This window comes from Podarcis muralis, chromosome 16 (genome assembly GCF_964188315.1).
Source record: "Podarcis muralis chromosome 16, rPodMur119.hap1.1, whole genome shotgun sequence".
Lineage (NCBI taxonomy): Eukaryota > Metazoa > Chordata > Lepidosauria > Squamata > Lacertidae > Podarcis > Podarcis muralis.
Window position 1 is genome coordinate 18,995,602 of NC_135670.1, and position 22,433 is coordinate 19,018,034.

The 22,433-nt window shown below is 46.2% G+C and overlaps 2 protein-coding genes across 7 annotated transcripts in view; both read right to left on the reverse strand.

Moving 5' to 3' along the window:
* Positions 1–904: 904 nt before the first annotated feature.
* On the reverse strand, positions 905–16,285 carry LOC114586575 (RNA-binding protein 4B-like). 3 transcript variants are annotated; one of them, XM_028710200.2, is made up of 4 exons: positions 16,048–16,168; positions 10,092–10,514; positions 4,096–4,753; positions 905–1,499 (listed from the first exon to the last, which is right to left on the reverse strand). In XM_028710200.2, the coding sequence occupies exons 2-3, from the start codon at positions 10,501–10,503 to the stop codon at positions 4,104–4,106; spliced, it is 1,062 nt and encodes a 353-aa protein (XP_028566033.1). In that variant the 5' UTR covers positions 10,504–10,514; positions 16,048–16,168; the 3' UTR covers positions 905–1,499; positions 4,096–4,103. The 3 variants fall into 3 exon arrangements, with proteins under 3 accessions (XP_028566033.1, XP_028566034.1, XP_028566035.1); XM_028710201.2 differs by having other exon boundaries at positions 16,053–16,161; XM_028710202.2 differs by lacking the exon at positions 4,096–4,753 and having other exon boundaries at positions 16,048–16,285.
* Positions 16,286–18,608: 2,323 nt separating this feature from the next.
* Positions 18,609–22,433, reverse strand: part of SPTBN2 (spectrin beta, non-erythrocytic 2) — a 95,109-nt gene continuing 91,284 nt past the window's right edge. For all 4 annotated transcript variants that reach the window (XM_028710195.2, XM_077920272.1, XM_077920270.1 and 1 more), the window contains one exon: positions 18,609–22,118. In XM_028710195.2, the coding sequence (XP_028566028.2) occupies positions 21,885–22,118 (234 nt within the window). In that variant the 3' untranslated portion in view covers positions 18,609–21,884. The remainder of the gene's footprint in view (positions 22,119–22,433) is intronic.

Consider the following 22,433-nt stretch of genomic DNA (forward strand, 5'->3'; position numbering starts at 1 on the left):
GCACTGTAACCAACCCTTAGCATGAGGCAACTGGAAAATGGGATAGTGGCGGAACATGCATGTTGTTGTTGTTTAGTCGTTTAGTCGTGTCCGACTCTTCATGACCCCATGGACCAGAGCACACCAGGCACCTCTGTCCTCCACTACCTCCCGCAGTTTGGTCAAACTCATGCTGGTGGAACATGCATGTAGAGATCACTAAATCTCACATCTTGCAGCACCTTGCGGTTGCTATTTGACATCACAGCAGGGTTTCTCTCAAGTGAACAAGTGGCAGCTAGAAAGTGAGAAGGGTGGTCCCCACGAGGGATAGGCATATCCTCCCACACACATTTGCAATTTTAGGCTAAAACAGGGGTAAGCAACTCAACACTAAGGACTGCTCTGTATTAACTCAAGAGGCTGTACCTCTATGTTAACCATCACAAAGCAGCTTTTTGGCCATATGGTTAACTCAGCCTTTGTTTTATGGGCTGCAGTAATATGCACGTATGGGCTTGTGGGTGCGGGGGAGAGGGAGATGTATGGAATTACGAAATGATGCTCACTTCAGACCAACCAATTCCTGCCGGGAAGAAACAGCAGATGGGATCGATTTCCCTAGGCCTCAGATGATAGTTCTTGTGCAACTGACAAATGAAGCAATAAATAAGACATTTAGACATCCTGCTGTACAATGAAGTGAAATAGCCTAACTCAGGAGAGCAAAAAGAAATCAACCTTCAGTTTTGCAGGGGGCTGAACTTTGCAGCTGGCCTGTAGCAGAGAGAATGTTCGCTCATCAGGTGCCTAAATAGCTACACTGTCCCATTTCACTTTAACACATATCATAGGGCTTCACAACTGCTTTAAGTTATCGTTTTTTCTTTTAGTCTATAGTACAGCAGACAAAAACTCTCAGGCATCTGTTACAAATGTTTTATTTTACTGGGGGGAAAGTTTTGTCAAACTTCAGAGAACAAAAGTCACAGGTTAATTATCAGTATAAGAAGGACTCCACAGGAGGGAATAAACTGAGGAAAATACCAAATATGACAAAACAAACAAAAAGGAAAAAAAAAGGGGGGGGGGAGTACTGATTATTCACTTCCAAAATTAAGCCACAAATAGGGAGACAGAAACTGAGCTGGGAGGGAAGGCTGTGGCTTAAAGTAGGCTCCAGAAGGAGAAGAGCTTGCCTCCTGTTCCACCCAGGACCACCCTAAACTTAAAATCCAGGTCTAGGCGGGGGGTGGGGTGGTGCAATGTCAGTTATTGCCGAACTCCCCACAACTCCTCCCTCCTGCCCCCAGCCCCCAGCCCCGCAAAAATCCTTGGGAAAGGTGTTCTATTTTTGTTTTTGTTTTTAAGGGGAAGTTAGTTGTCACTAAACTTTGAAGAGACACAAGATGTCCATTAGTGAGACCATGCTAAACACAAATTGACACATCGTGAAGCCTGGCACAGTTTTGTCGCGGATGTACCACAGGAACCCGACGTCCAGCCCTCAAATAGCCTACCTGAAAAATAAAAGACACAATTCATTTGAAGGCTCAAAGGTGGATCTCTGCCTAGAGTGCCTAGAGGGAACCCAGGACCACGTCGCACAGGATTCCAACACAAAGATCTTCACTTCTAAGGATGGTGCGTGAGTACCTACCCAAACTTCTGAATGTCAAGAAAGCTGTATGTGAGGCTGGTGGAAGGAACAGGCATCAGGGATAGAAAGAGAAAGAGAACTCAGAATTGTAACTATTTCACAAATAGCTCTGGAAAGATAATTATCAGCATGTTCCTCAGCGGTTTACAAAGCATCCCACTTTGGCTGGGAGCCATAATACAGGATGAGCAGTTTAATGGGAACATTGGTCCCCGCAACCCCAATTAATGTGAAATATTTATTTTGAAAAGCAAAAGAACCTCCCTATTTATAGGAAATTCTCAGTTTGTTCATTTTAGTTACAGATTTCCTGAAATGTAAGCAACTAGTTAAAATGCACATTGGGGCAACCACTTTTGGGGCACTGCTTCATTTGTTGGCGTTTGCAATCCACCCTGAAGCAGGACTAAGACTGCCTTCTCTCAGCTCAGACCAGTGACTGACACTGCCTCCCAAGCTCCCAGGCAGAGGTCCTTTTTTCACAACCAGGGATCCTTTTAACACGAGATGAAGGGTACTGAACCTGAGACCTTCTGTATGCAGAGCTCTACCAGTGAGCTGCGGTCTCTTCACTGAGCAAGCTGCCTTACTCCAATTCAGATTACTTCTCCATCTAGTCTTATGTTGTCTACTCTGACTGGCAGCAGCTTTCCAGAGCTTCACTGAGAAAATGGGTTTCTCCAACACCTGTTACTTAATCCTTTGGGGGGAGACTGCGCCTGGGACCTTCTGCATTCAAAGCACAAGTTCTACCAGTGATACAGCCTGTGTCAACCGTAGTTAAACCCTGGCTTGCATGTGAATTGCCCATCCATTCTGACACTGCCGAGGAGCCTCAGGCTATCCTACTGTGCACTGGGGACATAGATACCCTACAAACAGCAAATGGTGGCATTTGCTATTATTGCAGTTGGTTGCAAGTAAAACACACCTATGGGACTCCTCGTTCCCCTGTCAACTGCACACAATTCAACCTAACTTCCAGATGAATGCATGCTAACTACCCAAATAGGGAGCTGTTGTGTATTTATGTGTGTGTGTGTGTGTGTGTGTGTGTGTGTGTGTGTGTGCTCAATAAAAATGTTGCAGTTAGAAAAAGGGGAGGAAGAAAAATCCCTCAATATGGGGAATTATTAGGGTGAGATTGCAAACAGAATTACAAGTGTAATAATATGCATCTGTGGTATGGTAACATTTTATAATGCTGCATATTGTCCTATCCCTCAAAGGGCACCACACAGCTGGAAGAAATACAGAAAGGAAGCAATTAAGATATCAAGGGTGTGGAGTGCTTTCATTATAATATAAGGCTTTTAGTTTTTGTTTTAGAAAGACGACAAATGGGATGGATGGAGAGAGGTTTATAAAATAATGAACCACATGGGGGAAAAGTGGAAAGAAAATTATTCACCCTCTCTCATACTACTAGGACTCAGTGTTACCTGCCAATGGGTTTAGGATAGAGAAAATCAGAGTATTCCTTCATATAATGCATGATTAACTGAAGAAATTTACTATCAGAAGATGGGGTGATGGCTACTGAATTATGTGGCTTTTAAAAAGAATCAGACAAATTCATAAAGGAGGATATCTTCTCAATGGCCACCTCCATGAATTGAGCAGGACAACTCTGAATGAATGCTGGAGTAGATGAGGGAAGCTCAACTTTATGCCCAGCTTGGGACGTACCTAATTAGCCACTGCTGTAAGGAGAAGGCTGGTCTAGGCAGATCTTGGTCTGATTCAGCATGGCTAATCTTGTGTAAGGAGATGTTGAAACTGCACCTTTGACAAGCTGTCATGTTTGAAAATTCACAGGCCCTCTGAGAATGACCCTCCCAGCACACAGCTCAGAGATGAAGCTGGGGAATCTTCTGGATGCTTAAAGACTTGCTGCTTATTTCAGAGCAGCGTTGTCCAAAGGCCACTGCATCTCCTGCAAGACTGCTACATCTCAGCCCCAGCCTCTATAGTGCATACCAAGCTACATATGCAAGGGGGATGCTGGAAGCCTTGTGAGCAGATGGCAAAGGTACAAGGTCAATGGCAACAGAGGGGGAAAACAACCGAAGCACTTGGGCTGGAGAGCAAGAAATTGACAGACTGGGCCAGATTTTAAGAGCAGGAGAGTGGAGCCTATTCTTCCCACGGGAAAATACTCTCAGTCCAGCTATGCAGCAAAACCCTCAAGGAGCTCACTTCTCCTCCCTCTATTGCCGGGCTGGTGACAGTGGTCCAAACTACACCTCCCACACCCAGCTGCATCGCTTGCTCCAGGTTGCTTCAGATGTCCTAAGTGCTAGGCCTATGCTGCTGCCAGCAGCTTTGCAATCCAGAGCACAGCAGATACCAGAAGGTATCCCTCAAGACACAGCAGACCATTTCCCCAAGTCTCACCAGCCACGCTAATGTGCCATCCCCCTCCTCCAAGCGACTCAGGAAAAAAACGCTCTCACCTCCAGACTCAATATGCGGAGTATCGCAACCTGTCCGCGCCTGCATCCCGCCCGAACCGCTGGACATCGTAGAGGGATGATCGCGGAACGGGAGAAAGCTGAACACGCTCGTATCCGTACACGTCTCCGACGGTGGAAGCCGCAGCTGCCGAGCGACGCAGGGGGCTTCTATCCCGGGTGTAAAATGAGGAAGTCGCGGCCGCCGCCGCAGCAGCTACTGCTGCTGCAGTTCCCGAGGCAGGCAGCAAGGCCCTCTCGTAGGGCTCTAAGGCAGTGGAGAGGCGATTGGCCATGGCCGTGGCTTGTGAGTACTGGGCGTACTGGGAATACTGGGCCATGGTCTGCTCCGCATAAGCGTCGTATGCAGAAGCCCCATACGCCGCGGCGGACCTCGCGCGATACCGTTTATAGTAGTCCACCATTCCGTAAGGGTCATCATAATACACGGGGTCCCCATAGCCCGTAGGGTAGGGGGTGCGCACCATTCCGTATTGCTCGCTATAAGTTTCGGTCAACTCGGGCACTTGCCCCGTGCGATCTACCGGGCACTCTTTAGACCAGTGACCCTCCTTCCCACACCGGTAGCAGCCACTCTTGTCTCCCATCCCGGGTGCGGTCCTGAGACGGCTGGTGGACAACTGCACGCGCATTCGTTTGCCTTGAAGAAACAGACGCAAGAAGGGCAGCTATAAAGATTTGTTAAAAACAGTTCAAAGCAAAAGCACAGCAGGTCAGGTATGTTTGCTTGTTTATGTCATGACAACCAGCTGGCCCAGTCTGCACAGCTAACAGTACAAGAGGCAAAATAAAAAGTGTTTCTGGGATCAGTTGTCCCTGGCAGCAGGGAAAGTGGAATCCTGCACCTTCTGACTTGGAATAGCCCACCAATTTACCTGAGGAGCAGAGCATACAGCAGCAGAAGAGTTGTTCCAGCCTGCTTAGGAATGTGAATTATTTCATTCAATCCCCAAACATGGTTCTGGCTGCAGTAACACAAAAATATTTTGGCAGGCCTGCAGAATGTTATGGTAAAGCCCGAATGAGCCAGCAGACCCAGGAGGCTTGGGTTCAAAAACTTTGCTAGCTTACTTAGCTAGCTTACTGTATGGCTGCATCAGGAAACATACAATATCCCAGTATGTGGTCCTGAACACTCCAGAAAAAACTGTTGCTGTTATTTTGTTTTAAAATAACATTTGTGACCCTTATGAGGGGATGAAATGCTTATAGGGGCATAGCAATGTATGCTAAAGGTTCTAAAAGGATATGAAGAAAGTTCCAACTCTGGTTTCACACTGAATTAATCCTTACATTCTTGATCCACTCTTCCTTGTCTCTCCATTTTCCAAAGGCAACAGCACTTCCCTGACCCTGACACCAATAAAGCTTGCATATAATGAATCAAATGTAATCTATTCATTCTGCTCAGAGGGATCTTGCAGGATAAGGCTTCCTGAGCTTTCAAGACATTCAGTTAGTTGAGATCCCTGACTATGGCCCTGTCTCTATTCCTGACCTATCACAGACAGACAGAACTTTCCATGTCCAGAGAAACCACTAGCACAGCAACTAAATGGAAGCCAGAGAGGTTGCAGGACATCAAGGAGGAGGACAGTGACCCCCTACGGAAGTCATAAACTAAGACTACCCATTTCCTCAAGCCAGACCAGAACCAGACATGCACCACAAATGAAAGATTTACACTTGGCACACAGCCAAACATAGCATGGCTTAGTTCTTACAAGGCCAGCCAAGTCTTTTTCTTTCTGCTGCCACTTGCCTTAGAATCATAGAACTGGAAGGGGCCACGAGGGCGACCTAGTTCAATCCCCCGCAATACAGGAATCCTTCAGCCTTGTGGTCTTACCATGCACAGAGGCTGATAACATCCACCCAGCAATGTAGGGCAGGTGTTGCTCACCAAACTAGCCTAGTCCATCTTTTAATTGAGGGCAACTGTTTACAGTCCATGCCCTCATATTTCAGCAGTGAAAAGGTTTAATGTTCAACCCAGCTGATTTCTGCAACATTCATCCAAAAGGCTACTAACAATGGCTATCTGATACCTGTAGTGGCAGCCTGAATACCAGTCACGAGGAAGCACGAGTGGGAAAGGGCTCAGGTTCTACCTGAGGGCTTCCGAGAGGCATCTGGATGCTCACTACGGGAAACAGGATGTTGGTCTAACACAGCAGGGCAATTCTTACATATGAAGCCCCCTACAAACTTGCCCCAAGACCACTGCTCCTTTTCAGCTCTCCTTTATTCCAACACGCCCCCTGGGAACAGGGGAATCTCAATACCCCCACCCCTACCCCGCGCATCTTGTTAGGATAGTGGAGAGGAAGGGAACCTTTTTGTGCCTGGGGTTTTCATGCACAGTTCAGCAGCTGCTTTTGCTCCTAGACAACAAGCCCTGGATAAAACCTACCTCCTGATGGAAAGAGGCCAGGTCATCCTGAGAGTAGTGTTTGAAATTTCCCAGGTGCCTTTTGCAACTGGCGTGGGTCCAACTGCGACCACGTGGAGATTTCTGGATGCCAGGTTGGCAACTGACCTCTCCATCTGGCTGGCCCCTCCAGCTATCTTAAGCAGGTAAGCAGAAGAGCTTATTTGTTGCATTTATATCCCACCTTTTCCTCCAAGGTGCACATGGTTCACCCCCATCCTCAGTTAATCCCTACAACAACCCTGTGAGGTAGGCTAAGAGGCTGTGACAGGCCCAAGGTTACCCAGTGAGCTTCACAACTAAGTGGGGGTTTGAACCCTGATCTCCCAGGTCCTAGTCCGACACTCTAGCCAGTACACCACACTGACTTCTTAGAGTGGGACAGCTATATAAATTAAGTAGGTAAATAAATAAATATGGGAAAAGCAAAATGTCACTCAGAAAAGGATCTGAAATATTTTCCTTGAAGTCTGAATTTGTTCTATTCTGGATTGTTTTATCTGATGTTGTAATGTGTTGTAAACTGTTTTGAATGTTTTTCTTTAAAATATAAAGTGGGGTAGAAATGAAATGAGTAACCAATAAAAATTCCACTGGGGGTGGGGGGGAAAAGGCACCTAGACATTCTGTTGTGGCGACTGTTACCTAGGTTTAAGGTGCCATTTGGTGATTAGCTTATATATCTTTCTAACTCTGCCTGGGAGTACATGTGGCTCAGCTTCCAAAGTTATCCTTCTTGCCCACTTTTGTCCAATGGATCAGGTTGCACAGCTTGGTTACTGGGAAACAGCTTCTGTGTTCCTGATCTCACCTTTTGGGGTTTATGCTCCATTGCATGTCAACCCACAACTCCAAATAAGCAGCAGGTGGGATCCTGTGCCTTAAAAGCTGCATGAACAGGGCGGGCACTGCTCACCAGACCCCACTTTTAACTGAGTAACACCACTGAAGAAGCTTCTCTCATCTTTGCATGATCAGCTGTGTTTGCAAAAATCCCTTCTGGTTCAGGCAATTTGTACCTTTTTTGCTGCTACTTAGTTATCTTCCTGGAATTCATAAACAATCACTGTTACTAGCCTCGCAGTCTTCAGGGAGTATGAGTGAAGCACCTTGGCACAGAGAAACACACTTCGCTGCCAAGTTAGCTACAGTGGCTGAATTTAATTGTATAAAGTCTTCAACACCAAATCCAAGACTATATACAACTACTCTTTGGAGCCAAAAGGACCGCAAGTAGGAATTTCTCACCTCAAAGTGTGGCTTAATACTGCCAGATTGGGAGATGAAACAAGCAAACAAATAATGGGCATTGGTCTGCAAGTCCTAAAATGCTGAAGCAACAGAGAGACTGAAAAGGTGGAGGCTTGCCTTAATAGGTAATAAATATTATGGCTTATTTCAGCATATGTTTATCCCTGTCTTAACTCTATACAGGCTTCTCCCCGCCATGAACACAGCTCAGCCAAACAATTTCAAATGAACCAGGCCTTTGCTCACATGACTTACAACCCTACCAATTCCTTGCCTTGACCACTCCCTAGAGACATCTAACTTTATATACAGAGTTACATCTTACCTATCAGCATGATATAGCTAGATTCTAACCACTTTCCAGACAAGCTAAAAGGAAAATGAAAAAAACTGTGCATTTTAATTGTACATTTTGGTTGTTGTTGTTTTGTTGGAAGAAAGAGTACTTTAACATATTATCATGCAATTCTCACCTGGAAGGTATCAACCTCAGCAAAAATTGACATGGATGGTTATTTTGGATTTCTTCCCCCACCCAAAAAAAGCTCCAGATTGGAGAAATTTGTTTTGTTAACACATTTTTGCAAACACTGTACTGAAGAGTTTTAGTAACCAACTAAAGTACAACTCAGATGTTCAACATTCTCAAAATTAGGTATATATCCCTCTCCAAACCCCCGAAAAGTGGAAGTAAAAAGAAAAATAAAAATAAATAAGTAAATAAATTACTAGAATAGAAATAGTAGAGTACTAGAACAAGCTGAAAAAATCAATCTTTGCTGCCTGTCCCTAGCTATCAGATTTGCTATGTTGTCTTGGATCTAACAATGACAATCTAACTGCTCGGCAGGAAGCTGTTAGCAACAGAATGTTGATAAATATTGCAGCTTCTAAGAGAGAAGTAAAAGGTCATGCAGGCCTTGGGAAGGAGAAGCCATGTGTTGTCAGCAATAAAAGGAAAGGGCGGGGGGGGGGTCAGTTAAGAAGGCCTGGAAGTAGAAAACACAGGAAGTGCAAAAGTAAACTGGCTGAAGGAATGGGAACAGAGCAGGCAGTGGGCTGGGAAGCATGGACTTAAGTGATTGATAGCTATAGAGGCGGGAAGCGGGAAGAAGAGAGGCAGTTCTTGTTTTTAAAAAGGATCTACTTGCTGAAAGGAAAGTGACAGGTAGGTAAGGAAGCTGGGTGAGGAGGAAGGGTAGGATTGCACAAGGTCAAAAGGCTGATTAGGTGGTGGGCGGGCTCCATATCGCATGGATTTGAGCCGATCTTCAATCATCAGTGCTGAATGCTTATAGCAATTCAATCAATAACCAACTAACTAAAACTTTAAATACACACTGAACATCCACAAACACCACATAACTAGTAGGGCTAACAAGAAGCAGAGACCTGGGAACTCTGAAAGACCTGGGGGCTTTTTCATTGCTGTTCTGTACTGGATGTAAGAGAAATTTAAAGTCATTTTTAAATTTAAAGTTAGAAAACTTCTTTTGGGGTGGGAGGATACATTGAAAGTTTTTCTTCTGATACGTTGGCTGTTCAGCTAAAATCAATTTTTAAGGCATCTTTCTGGGATTTCATTAAATTTACTTGTATTTGAAATTGTTCTGGCTCTACAAGTGGTATATACAAATTTGGATGCAAATGTATTGAGGAGGCCTTCCTTTTCAGAAAGCAGTGAGCTTTGGTTCATTAAATTTCTCTCACAGAAAATAAAGTACCCACTTTCAAATCCTCAAACAAGGCCTTTTGCCAAGAATGTACAGTGGTGCCCCGCAAGACGAACGCCTCGCAAGACGGAAAACCCGCTAGACGAAAGCGTTTTGGAGGCGCTTCGCAAAACGAATTTCCCTATGGGGTTGGTCCCCGCAGGGTTTTTTCGCTCCCCCCCCCTTTCCTAAGGCGCTAAGCCGCTTATCAGCTGTTCCGCTGATAAGCCGCTTAACAGCTGATCGCTGAAAGCCACTAGACCGCTGTAGCGCTAATCCGCTAAGCTGTCAATGGGCTTGCTTCGCAAGACGAAAAAACCGCTAGACGAAGAGAATCGCGGAACGGATTCTTTTCGTCTTGTGAGGCACCACTGTACATGTATTTAAATCGAATCTATTTAAGAAAATCATTGGTTAGAAGCAAGTCTAATCAAATATTAAAATCTAGCCAGCAGACAGCCCTCCTAGCTGCTGAACGTGGCTGGAATAGTTTGAAACTCTGGTCAGCCCCCGTGGGAGAGGCGAACCCGTACATGGGTCTTTTTCCTTCCTGTTCCTAGCCCACCTGGCTCCCCCTTTCCCACCTTGGAATTCTGTGTTGTCAAGGCCCCTGATGGCCTCCACGGCATCCTCTGCTCTCTCCATGTGCACAAACGCGTAATCCTTAACAATGTCGCATTCAAGCACCGGCCCATACTCCTCAAACTTGGTTCGCAGCTCCAGGTTGGTGCAGCCGGGGCTGATGTTGCCTACGTGCAGTTTGGTGGAAGCCTTGCTCTTGTTCTTACTGGCCTCCACGTTGATGCACACCCCGTGCAGCTTGTAATGGTGCAGGTTGCGGATGGCATCCTCGGCTGCCGTCTTGTCCTCAATGTGCACAAAGCCGTAGTTCTTGATGATGTCGCATTCCAGAACCCGTCCATACTGCTCAAAAAGGGAGCGGATCTCCTGCTCCGTGGCCTCCCGAGGAAGATTGCCAATAAAAAGTTTCACCATGGTGGCTAATGCTGAGCGTGGGGGACAAGAAAGAGGCTGCATTTCAATGAATGAAGACAAACAGTATTAAGACACTTACGCAAAGAAAGAAAACCAAACCGGGATTCACTAGTCAAAGAACAATTCCTCACATCAAGATCAAGAGCATCTAATGAATTTCACAAGCCCCCTTCAAGTGCTATCTTCCAAGAGATCATAATCTTGTTGAGAAGGCCCTCACTACTATGGCTCTACCCCCATATGGTGGTGGTGGGGATATCTGTACAGAGAAGCAAACTCTAGGTAAGTAGCCTTCCCATGGTTTGCAAACTGGTGTGATCAGAGCTCTAAGTCACAGGTACTTCAAGCAGACTCTCCTCTTCAGAAGTTCTTCTCTTATGTGTGTGGATAGCAGTGCGCAGGCACAACCCCCCTCTTTCACCATGCAGCAGATGGACTGCCTGTTTTTAGAAATATTGTTATTAGGCTTATGTACTTGCTTCCCTGAGCTCCTTTGGAAGGAAGAATATAAACTTTTAGAGTAATAATAGCTGAAGGATCTAAACCTGGATTTCCTATATATCCAAAGCAAGTGATCTATCCTATTTACCACAAACTGATTTTCTAGGATGATTCACTTATTCAACAGATTTATATTCACCTCTTAAGCATTCAGATATTCAAAGCAGCTCACAATAATGTCTTAATTATGTTTAAAGTCTCTGTAAAAGCAGACCTCTGCATACAAACCCAAAGATGCATTCCACCCACACGCTGCAACATTTATTTATACAGTCGTACCTTGGATCCCAAATGCCCTGGAACTCAGACATTTTGGCTCCAAAATGCCGCAAAACCTGGAAGTGATTGTTCCAGTTTGCGAACGGTCTTTTGGAACCCGAATGTCCTATAGGGCTTCCGCGGCTTCTGATTGGCTGCAGGAGTTTCCTGCAGCCAATCAGAAGCCACAATTTTGTTTTCAAACATTTTGGAAGTTGAACGGACTTCAGGAACGGATTCTGTTCAACTTCCAAGGTATTACTGTATACTGCTTGATGGTAACAAAACCTATCTAACCTATCATAGGTATTGTCATTCCCACTCTCTTTTTTCAGGCCCTTTATCTGTGCCTTTAACAGCGGCTTGGCATAGAAAAATTTAGAAAGTGACTATTTTACATTCACTTCATGCAAGAAAAGCTTCCCCTACAGAATTTCTGGGCAACAGATTGTTGCTATAGCAGAAGATCAGAACATCTTTTGTGAGGTACATCCCTCTGGAATTGCCTTCCACAAAGCAGCATCTCTCCTAACCTTTGGGGATTAAGGCTGGGTTGGTTTATTCAATTTCTGCTATTGAATTGGAGCTCCTTGTGTTGGTGCTGCTTTGTGGATTTGTGCCACACCCTCTTGAAGTGCTCAGCTCTCTACCGTCAAATAAATCCCTTTTCAAAAAACCAGTCTCTCCTCAGGGCCTTTGGATTACATCCCCCCACTCTCAACACTGCAATTATAACCAAGATTGACATTGCATCTCTTTTCATGCTCTTTTAAGGTGTGTGGGTTTTTTTAAAAATGTATTGCTAGGACTCTTATTTCTTATATATTGCAAGCCACCAAGCACTCTATTGAGGGAGTGGAAAGATGGCATATAAACTTCTGAAATAAATAAAAAATGCAAGTACATGCATTTAATTGCTTTTGCTTCCTGCTTACCTCACCGTCCTCTCATTTTCTAATTTAGATAGTAAGTTAACAATGCAGTCCTTTGCATGGCTCTATAGAAACAAGCTTTTGAGTTCAATAAGACTGAAGCCTAAATATGGCTGCATATGCACTGTGCTTTTAAAGCACATGAGCTCTCCTAAGGAATCTTGGGAACTGTAGATTGTTGGGGTACAGGGAATTGTTCAATGAGGGGTAAATTATAGTGCCCAGGATTCTTTGGGAGACCCCAATTGCTTTAAATGTATGGTGTGCATGCAGCACGAGTTTAAAGGTAAAGGTACCCCTGCCCGTACGGGCCAGTCTTGACAGACTCTGGGGTTGTGTGCCCATCTCACTCAAGAGGCCGGGGGCCAGCGCTGTCCGCAGACACTTCCGGGTTACGTGGCCAGCATGACAAAGCTGCATCTGGCGAGCCAGCGCAGCACACGGAACGCCGTTTACCTTCCCGCTGGTAAGCGGTCCCTATTTATCTACTTGCACCCGGGGGTGCTTTCGAACTGCTAGGTTGGCAGGCGCTGGGACCAAGCAGCGGGAGCGCACCCCGCCGTGGGGATTCGAACCGCCGACCTTTCGATCGGCAAGCCCTAGGCGCTGAGGCTTTTACCCACAGCGCCACCCGCGTCCCATGCAGCACGAGTTTAGTTTAGGGCAAAACTAGATGTGACATTGGTTTAGTATTGCATAGTTGTTTTTAATGAAATAGTCGGTGTGTGGGGTGGAAACTGAATTGTGACAGTAGTGTGGGCTAAGGGGAAGTTTTATTATTGAGATTTATACCCTGCCCTTCACCCAAAGGTTGTAGGGTATGGGTCACATCAATAGAAATAAAAAATAAAATTAAAAAATTATACAACTAAAACTAACACAAACATTTCTGATAGGATAAAAATACATTTATTCTTCTGCCACTACCCAAAGGAAACAAAAATGGTTTCAACCATCACTGAAACCCCTATGGCATGGTAGCCCCATGTAGAGTGCATTGCAGTACTGTAGTTGGTTTGGAAGTTACCAAATCGTGGGTTACTGTAGCCACTCTATCCCAGTCCAAGAAAGGCCATAGCTGGTGAACCAAAAGTAGCTAGTAATAGACACTCTGTGACAATGTGGCTACTAGAGTTTACATACCTGAACTTTTAATGGGAGTGCAACCTCTCCAGAATAAGGTGTGAACCCACTTCCTGAATATAGGACCAAAAAGCCACAGAATCTCCATCCTTTCAGCTCAGTGCTCGCCCCCAGCCCTCCATAACTTCCAGGCAATCAATTCACACCCAAAAACCTTCTGATTCCAATGCAAAGAAGGTATCATCAGCATATCGATGCCAACTCATCCCACATCCCCTGATGATGGTACCCAACAGCTTCACATAGATGTTAAACAGCATAGCAGACAGGATGGACCCCCTACAAAGCTGAACAGCGCAATTACTATGGGGTCAAGCAGGAATCTCAAAAGGCTATTCTCTGAATCTGGTACCCCGAGTAGATGAACTACCATTGCACAACACTGCCTCCAATTCCCAATTTACAAAAGCGGCCCAGTAGGACACCAGAGCTAAGTATATCAAAAGCTGTTAAGTGATAATCAACAGAGTCATACACACTCCCATCCCTCTCCCAATTCAAATAATCAATAAGGGCAACCAAAGCTGTCTTTGTGCCCAATCTAGGCAGTTGACTGAAATAGGCCATGATAACATGCTTCTTCCAAGCACACCTGAAGTTGAACAGCTATTACCTTCTCAATTGCCTTGCTCCCAAAAGTGGGTATCACATTTCTCGGTCTAAGGAAGGCTTCTCCAGGAGGGATTGCACTCTCCTTCAAGGCAGCCAACACAGCACAATCCTCCCTAAATGAAGTATTCAACCAGTCAATCCCTTTCAACTAGATTTTATAAGCCAGGATGAGCAAAGGGTCAAGATTGCAGATGGTAGGCCAAACCTCTTCAACTATCTTCTCCAGGTCATTGGGGCACAACAGCTGAAATTGATCCCATTTATCCAACCTTGACACTTGCCAGAGACTTCCCCTTGACTTGCAGAAATATGCTGTCCATGTCAGACCAAATGCAAATGATTTTGTATTAAAAGTGCCTTGCAAATCGCTCACAGCAAGTGATAACCATAGTTCCCCGTCATGAGGGGTGGGAAACCTTGAACTATGTAGAACAGCTCTGCTAAACGGCTATTTGAGGATACCATGGTGGCAAAGTAATAAGCCATCACCACCACATGGTAGGTATGAACATACACTCTTACCTTTGCTTGGCCATATTCCATGAGAGACTTGTGCCACTTATGTTCAAACCAGTGGCCAGTCCATTTCACTGATCAAAGGTCCTCCCAAGAACCAGTGGGCCCCATCACATCCATGGACTGAGAGAGGATGCTCAGCAGCAAATTGGCCTAGTGTCCCCTCCATCAGAGCATTTGACAGGGAGACCAGGGCCTCAGCCTTTAACCCATTGCTCCTGTCACAGTCCCAATCAGAAGCAGACCCCCTCTACCCCATTTATTACCATGAGAGGAATGTAATACATAACATTTAATCCCAAGAATAAAAGTAGCACACATCCATTGTACTCTGCCACAAAAACCCATTGAAATTAAATTGGATTTCACTCAGAAGATGGTGCAAAAGCACAATACTTCAGTTTAGCAAGCACCTTTACATAGCTCACTTTCAAATGAGGTAAGCTAAACAGGATAGTAGAAAGCAAATAAAGTATTTTTGTCACGCAATGACTTAATTGTTTTTCTCTCCCCCCCCCCCAACTTCACCACACTAGCTGAAATGTCATAAGTAAAATGAGAAGGGGTGATTTCAGCCCCCCAATCTATTTATTGTTTGCAAAGATCTATACCCCACCTTGTTAATTTAATTGAAAGATAGGGTATACATTTTAATAATAAACTTCTTGGGACATAGTCCATCTGCCCTCTCTCTTTACACTTAAGACTTTGTAAATTTGCGTGTACACAGTGACATTGATGCAAAGATAATAATAAACTGCAACAACAATAATACTAACAAAACCATTATTTTGTAAGCAACCTGAAGAACTTCTTGCAGCTCAGGAGAGTGCCCTCTCAGCGATGCCCCCAAGAACTGATAACTCCTTCTCCACAGAGGTACAAGAGGCACCATGTCTTTACAGCTTCCATCCGTTGCTGAAGACACACCTCTATATCCTGGTCCTTTGAGTAATGCGCTGTGTGGAATTATTTTGGCGGGGTTATGGATGATAGAGCTGTTTTACTGTCTCATGTTTTTTAAATGCTGCAATTCTACCCTGGAACTGTGGCAAGGGGTAGGCAAGAAACACAACAGCCAACAACAATAGCGCACGTAACGTAATACTTTCTTCATTATTTGCTAGAAATGAACGCTAACATTGGAATAAGCTTATTGTTAAGAGTATAAACACAATGTGCTAACAATATATAGCACGTTATGGATACTATTAAGATCTTATTAAGTTTACATTACAGTATTGAATCTAACGACGTGTCAACATCAATTAGGATAAAACTGAAAGGGTTCATACTGACCACATAATGCTTTTTAAAAAGTAACTGCTAGTATTGTATGTTATCGTATTCGCTGTTTTCGTATACGCAACCCGGAGAAGTTGGTTATCGGGTGGCATATAATTAAAAAATGCTAGATATTAAAGTATCGATATATAACAGAAGAATAAGGCGAGGAAGAATTAATTAATGTCAATAACATAACAATTATTACCAATAATATTACCAGTATTATTTAATTCCACAAAACCCACCCAACCCCGCTTTACACTTCAGCCAACCGCCCAGAATTGCACCTCGTTACCTTGCCTTAGCAGCAGCAGCAGCGGCAGCGGCAGCCCACGGCACAAAATGGCGGCAGAGACAACGGAAAAGCTTCTCACCCGCCCTCCGAACTCCCTAACCCGCGCTCCGCTGTACCCTAATTGGTCCCACGAGGAACCGCCGCGCGTGGTGAGTGGGCACGGGCGAGAGTCTATCAAGGAAGTCTAGCCAATGAGAGCCCTCTTTGAAAAGGCAGCCATGTGGGTTGGTTCCTAGCATCTGACGTCGACGACGAGGAGGAACAGGGGGGAAATTCTCGCCCCTTGGCGCGCCCACGCCCAGCTTTCTCCTCTTCCCCCCCGCCTACGTCGGCTGATCCTTCGTTCTCAATGACGACTCGCGTCGTCCAAGAGCGAAGGGTCGTACCATTTTCAGGAGCGTGGGGGTGCTCAGTTGGGAGGTGGGGGCCACCGAGTGTATGTTGCTAAATGGTAGGCTCGTGGATTTGGGAAGTCCCCCCCCCTCTTGGGTGATACCACGAAAAGGCGGGGGTGGTGTCGGAGTGAATATGGTTTGCTCCAAGGGAAGGTGGCGGGGACTATTCCATAGGGGCTCGCAGCGAGGTGGTGGTGGATGAGAGGTACTTTTTGGGAAGGAGTGCCTGAAAATAGGGTGGGGAGAGGAGCCTCGGAGTACCTTTATTAATGTTTTCCCCATCTATCCATGATTAACGCTGTTACCCCACTTACTTTATTCTGTTCCAGGCCCCCCTCTCCGTGTTATTCTCACAACAACCCTGTGAGGTGGGTGAGGCCAAGCAAGGAGGACTGGCCCAAATTCACCCAGTGGGAGCTTCATACCGAATGGTAGAGTACATGCTATGCAATGCAAAATGTCCCAGGTTCAATTCCTAGCATTGCCTGGTAGGACTCGGTAAGACTCCTGAAAATTATCTTGAGAGCTAGTGTGGCATAATGGTTAGTGTTGGACAATAACCAGGCTTTGGGTCTCCATTCAGTCATGAAGTTCACTGTGTCACCATCTCTCAACCTAACCTACCTTCCAGGGTCACTGTGAGGATGAAATGAGAACACTGAGTAGTATCACCAAACATAGCCCTGATTGTGGGGATTCTCCGTAGGGTGTCTGAAGTAGAATATAAACTTTTTTATTTTCAGTTGTTCCCCCCACCCACCCATTCACAGCTCACAATATGGGCAGAAATCCAGTAGGGAAAGCTTTTTTCCAGTGGGCAGATGCAGTGTGTCAAAAGGGAAGTATGCCAGATAAGGTCTGTCCAAGGGGGAAATGGGGCTGTACTTCTAACTAAGCATCACAGAGGAGATGCCTACTGAAGGCTATGGACAGTGATAGTTAAGTGGAACCTCCATGGACAGGTGCAAGCTGAATATCAGTTAGCAGACAAGACATAATTCATGCTTGTGAGTCTCCCTGGCTGTTAAGATCTTAAGAAGAGCCTGGCTGCTGGATCAGGCCAAAGGCCCACCTAGTCCAACACCCTGTTCTCTCATTGGACAACGAGATGCCTATGGGAAGCCTGCAAGGAGGACCTGAGTGCAACACTCTCCTTCCCCCACTTTTGATTCCTAGCAATTGGCATTTAGGCATGCTATCTCTTGGCAGTGGAGGTAGAGCACAACCATAATGGCTGGTGGCTATTGACAGAGATGGGCTCTGGTTTACTAGGGCTCCTTTTATGCTAAACTTTTGCCTGTGCTATGTCTGTTAAAAAAGCACTGTCAGCCTTTTTTAAAGGAAGCTGATGGCAGTAGCTGGAGACTATAGAAGGCTGCAGTGGGGGTGGGGGCGTCTTTGGGTTAACAATACTTATCCAATCATGTTTCCGCTTCAAATGACGGGTCTCCTCTTGGGGTGCACCAGTTAAAGTGCTGCATGCTGCAGACTCAGGGTTTTTAACAGGAGGAGCTGCCTTGCCCCAAGTCAGGCTTTTCTAGCTCAACACTGACATTGACTCTCCAGGGAAACCCTTGGGCAAGATGCAGTGCATGCGTCTCTCCTCATCCCTGCAGCCACTCATTCTGAGCCCAATCTTCACTGTTCCCCAGAGAGAAAGGGCAGGTGAGTGAAAAGAGGTTTCCCGGTGACAAGGGTGAGAATTGCAGCAATAGGCTCTGGTGATCAGCAAAGGGTGCCTGAAAACGCCAACTCCATACATGTCCCTGCATTATCACTTTTTGCAGAGTGACTAGCAAGACAAGGCAAAGCTTTTCTCCGTGTTGGAAAGCTTCACCTGCCTATATTTTGGCTCATCAGGCAGCTCTCTCCATCTTAAAAAAGCAACTGACCAAGCAGACTTGTTTTAAAACTTTTTGCTTTTAAAATTGTTCTAACTTTGGGACACTTTTATTATATGGTTTTTATATTTTTAATGTTGTGAACCATTGCGGTATATTTTTTATCATTTGGTGGTATATAAGTATTTTAATAAATAAGTAAATAAGATCCTGCTCAGCCTACAGTATTTGCCTTTTAACACAGAGACAGCAACACGGGGAGCGGATTTCAGATTTTGCTGCCGTCGCAACAGTTGGGCAGGAATGAAACAGGCTGGCTACTCTCTACACAGATTCTTTTTATTTGTCCAAAAAGATCGGAACAGATGCCACTGCAAACACGTGAATAACGGTCTCCCACAAGCACGGATACACCACCGGGACGCTGCTTGGGAGCAGGGACCCCTGACAGGTGTGCTGGGAAGGCACAGAGTGCCTTGCTTTTAAAAGCCAGGCCCCATCCCTCAGAAACAGAACCTTCTTCCCAAGTCACCTCCTGTAATCCAGATTGTCGGAAGACAGGCAATGGCTGCTCTCTGGGTTTTGCGCACCCTGCTGTGGGCCCTGTGCTGAGGCAGCCTCTGCATCCTTTGTGGCAAGGGTGATGGCGCAGTGTTATCTTCACATGGCAAGGGGGTGGGGGGGTGGAAGTGTAGCAGGCAGGGCAGCATATGATTATGAAAAGGAAGGCACACACAGGTCAAAAACCAGAGCTAGAAAAATGGGAATGGAGCAAAGACACAGCTGTGCGGGATGTGAAGATCAGCAGTGGAATTCCATGCCTGCGGAGATCAGGCAAGCTGGTGAGGTTTCGATGGACATCGAATCCAGGTAGACCCAACAGAGCAACCTCAGTTCCTACAACCGGGCAAAGTAATGTGATTCTTGTAATACCCAACCACCACCACCCGAATACACATGTTCCAGCCGTGTAAACTGGCTCCCTTCAATATAGCCTTCAGGAACAACCTTTCCTGCTTCTTTTTCTTGAAAAAGGGCCCAGAGAGGAGTTATTTTCAGGACAGGCTTTGCAAAAAAATAAAATACAACCACTGCCCAGAACACAATGCATTTGCTCCCTTTTGATTCCAAAGTCTCCCTTTTAAGACAGAACAGAGTGACTCATGGCCACAGGATGTGGAGACTGGACCTGCGGCTGGGGAGTATAGAAGCTGCTATGAGCCACGGTAGTGCAGAAAGAAATGTCTATGTTCACAGGCAGGATACTTCCATGTACTGTAACCTCCTCCAGCATGGAGCCTAAGTGATTTAGACCCCGAGACCCATTAGCCCCAAGTAGCATAGATGTGTTACCTGGAGCTGATGGAAGTTGTCGTTCAAGACATCTCCAGTTGGAGAAGGCTGGTATAACAGATGCTGAGAACTTACAAGAGGTGCTGCTTGAGAGTTTTGCTGGATTAGATGTTTGAGCTCATAGAAGATGAGGAAATCAAGGCCAGAAAAAGGCAGGGGTGTGTGAGTGGTCTTTATAATAGTGGCATGGATTACCAGAGCCATAGATAATTGTGATTGGCAGAAGGTGTCTCTTAGGATGCAGCTCTGCTCCACTGCTGTAGAACAAGTATTTCCAATCCTGGTGACCTCCAAATGTTCTGCACTACCACTTCCATCAGTCCCAGCCAGCAAAGCATGTGTGTGTGAGAGAGAGAAAGTGAGAGTGAGTGATAGAAGGGGATATGATCTAAAGTGGAAGTGATGGGTGCCTCTGGCAGACGGCCTACCAATCAGCAGCAATGCCTGCTTTGGCCCAAGTGGTGCCAACATCTGGTTCAGCCCCCCCCCCAAACCATTGGCAAACCAATGACGCCTGCCATTTTAAAATTTCCCACAATGTTCCAGGGGCATCAAGAGTATTGTGGGAAAATAAATGTGGCTGCTAGTTTTCAAGAACCAGCTGGCCAATAAGCCTGGGTCCAGAAGGGTACTTTGCCAGCCCCCACTCCCCAAAAACATGGAACTGGCCTTGGTAGACAGAAGAAAGCTAAATTTGTCTCATGCAAGACTTTTGCCCCTCTCCTGTAACCACCTGTTTATCCCGGTTCTGCTCCCAGTCTGGAGGCTTGCGAAATTGTAAGAATCACAGTGGAGGAGGCAGTTTCAAAGACTGGGGGGGGGGGGGCTTTGCCCCCTACCTCGCTCACCCACAATGTCTCCATTCAAACACCCTCTCCTTGCTTAGGTAGCATAACCCTAATCCAGGCCTGGGCAGAGTGTAGGCCTGAGGGATCTACTTTGTTTTCCCCCTATAACCCTGAGATCTACCACCTGGAGCCAGGTGCAACAACAGGAGCTCAACTGAGCAAATGTACTGAGGACTTAATAAGAATTAAGGATGAAAGTGTGCCCTCTGAGCACGTGCTGAGTCCAGGAAGTAGTGATAAGTATCCAGTATCAAGATCACAAATCCTTTCATACAAAAATCCACTCCTGCTTACTCCCTCCCAAAGCAGTACGATTTGAGGGAGGAGGCAGTTGCTATTGTCAGACCATTAGGAGTCAAAACCTCTTGCCGATCTACCACAAAACAGCCAGAGATCTACTAACAAGATTCCAATCTAACTTCTACCCATCCCTGATGAAAGCCAAGGACCGGGGTCCTTAATTAAAGGGGAACTCAATTCCTTGTCCATTGAGAAGGTCGCTTAGCTACTGTTTTTAGACAGCTGATGGGGACATGATTTAGCTTAAAAAAAAAAAAAATTGGAGGGGAAAGACAGAGAGCAAGGTTGGGTCCAGCAGTGCACTGGAAAAGAGGCTTTTCTTCAAAACCAACCATATCTTGTTCCTTCCTGTTAGCCTTCAGGACAGGGCCCATTTCAGGAGGCTGCAAAAACGTGAAGGAGCATACCAGGTATCGCAGGGAGGAAAATGGGGTGAGGTGGTGGGGCTCCTCAGGCAGTGGAAGCATTTCCTGGCTAGGGATGAGATCATAGGAGAAGATTCTCAACGACAAAACCCTGAACAGTCCATTTCACCTCCGACAAAGTTTTGATGGCACCTGGAAACGGAAAACTTTCGCACAGAGCCCATGCCGTTGCAATCCCAGAAAGGTTGGGATCCCTCTGCTCCTATTGAATGGAAGTAGCGGGCCATCCTCCTCCCTCTCCCCATGACCTGCGCAGCACCCATCACTTGATGACCCAGATGTGCACCCCTCCCATCACACCCAGAGTTCATCAACCCCCTCCCCTCCCATCTCAAGGCAGCCTGCCCCCCACCCTCCAATGCAGCATCTCTGCCAGGGGCTTCTGCAAACGTGATTCGATAGAGGCAGCATGGCTTGTTTAGTTTTTTTTCTTTTGTTGGAGGGCGGGGAGGCAGGAGGAGAGGCATTCCTCATAAAGTTTGAAGATGCTTCATGCAATCTGCAGTACTAAAAAAAGAAAAACAACTGTGGTCTCCATCAGCTGTGTCATGCCCTGGCCCCTCCCTCCCTCCCCCCCCAGTCCAAAGCCCCTGCCATGCCCGCTCTGATGATCAGTTCTGTACAGATTCGGCAGCTGCAGCCCCCACCCTGCCCCACTTCTCCGGGTGTGGCCCCTTATTTGTTCTTCTTGAAAAAGCTAAAGCGTTTCTCGCGATCTTTTTCCTTGGACTCTTTGCTACGCAGAGTGACAGTCCCTTCCGGGGCGCTGTTAGGCGAGACGGGAGGCATGGTCAAGGCCCGGGTCATTCCTTTGCTGATGAGCTGTGGCTGGTCCTCTGCAGGGCCTTGTGGTGTTGGGGCGCAGGCAGCTGCAGCGTTGATGACTCTCATCCAGCTGCTCATCTCAGCCTGGGATGGGGGAAGAAGTGGGAGAGGGGGCAAAGCATGAGCCGATAGTCCTTCTGAGCATGTGCGGAGTGTTTTCCCCCCAGCATGCCCCTGAGAAATGGCACCATTCCCCCTCTAAGGGGTATATAAGGGAGGGTGGATGTTAAGGGCTTTGGAGTCAGAGGCTGGGCTGGCATGGATAGGCGGCTCCTTTCATTTTATAGACTCCAACTCCCATCAGCCTCACCCAGCACAGCCAATGGCTTGAGTTGATGGGAATCCCACCCTCCACCCCAATCCTATTATGACCACCTTTCTTGTACATGGCTACTTAAT

Excerpts from the sequence above, each read along its gene's own strand:
- LOC114586575 (XM_028710200.2), bottom strand. The coding sequence starts at position 10,503 with ATGGTGAAACTTTTTATTGGCAATCTTCCTCGGGAGGCCACGGAGCAG. Across the intron at positions 4,754-10,091 it reads TGACAACACAGAATTCCAAG|GCAAACGAATGCGCGTGCAG; the intron begins GTGGGAAAGGGG and ends TGTTTCTTCAAG.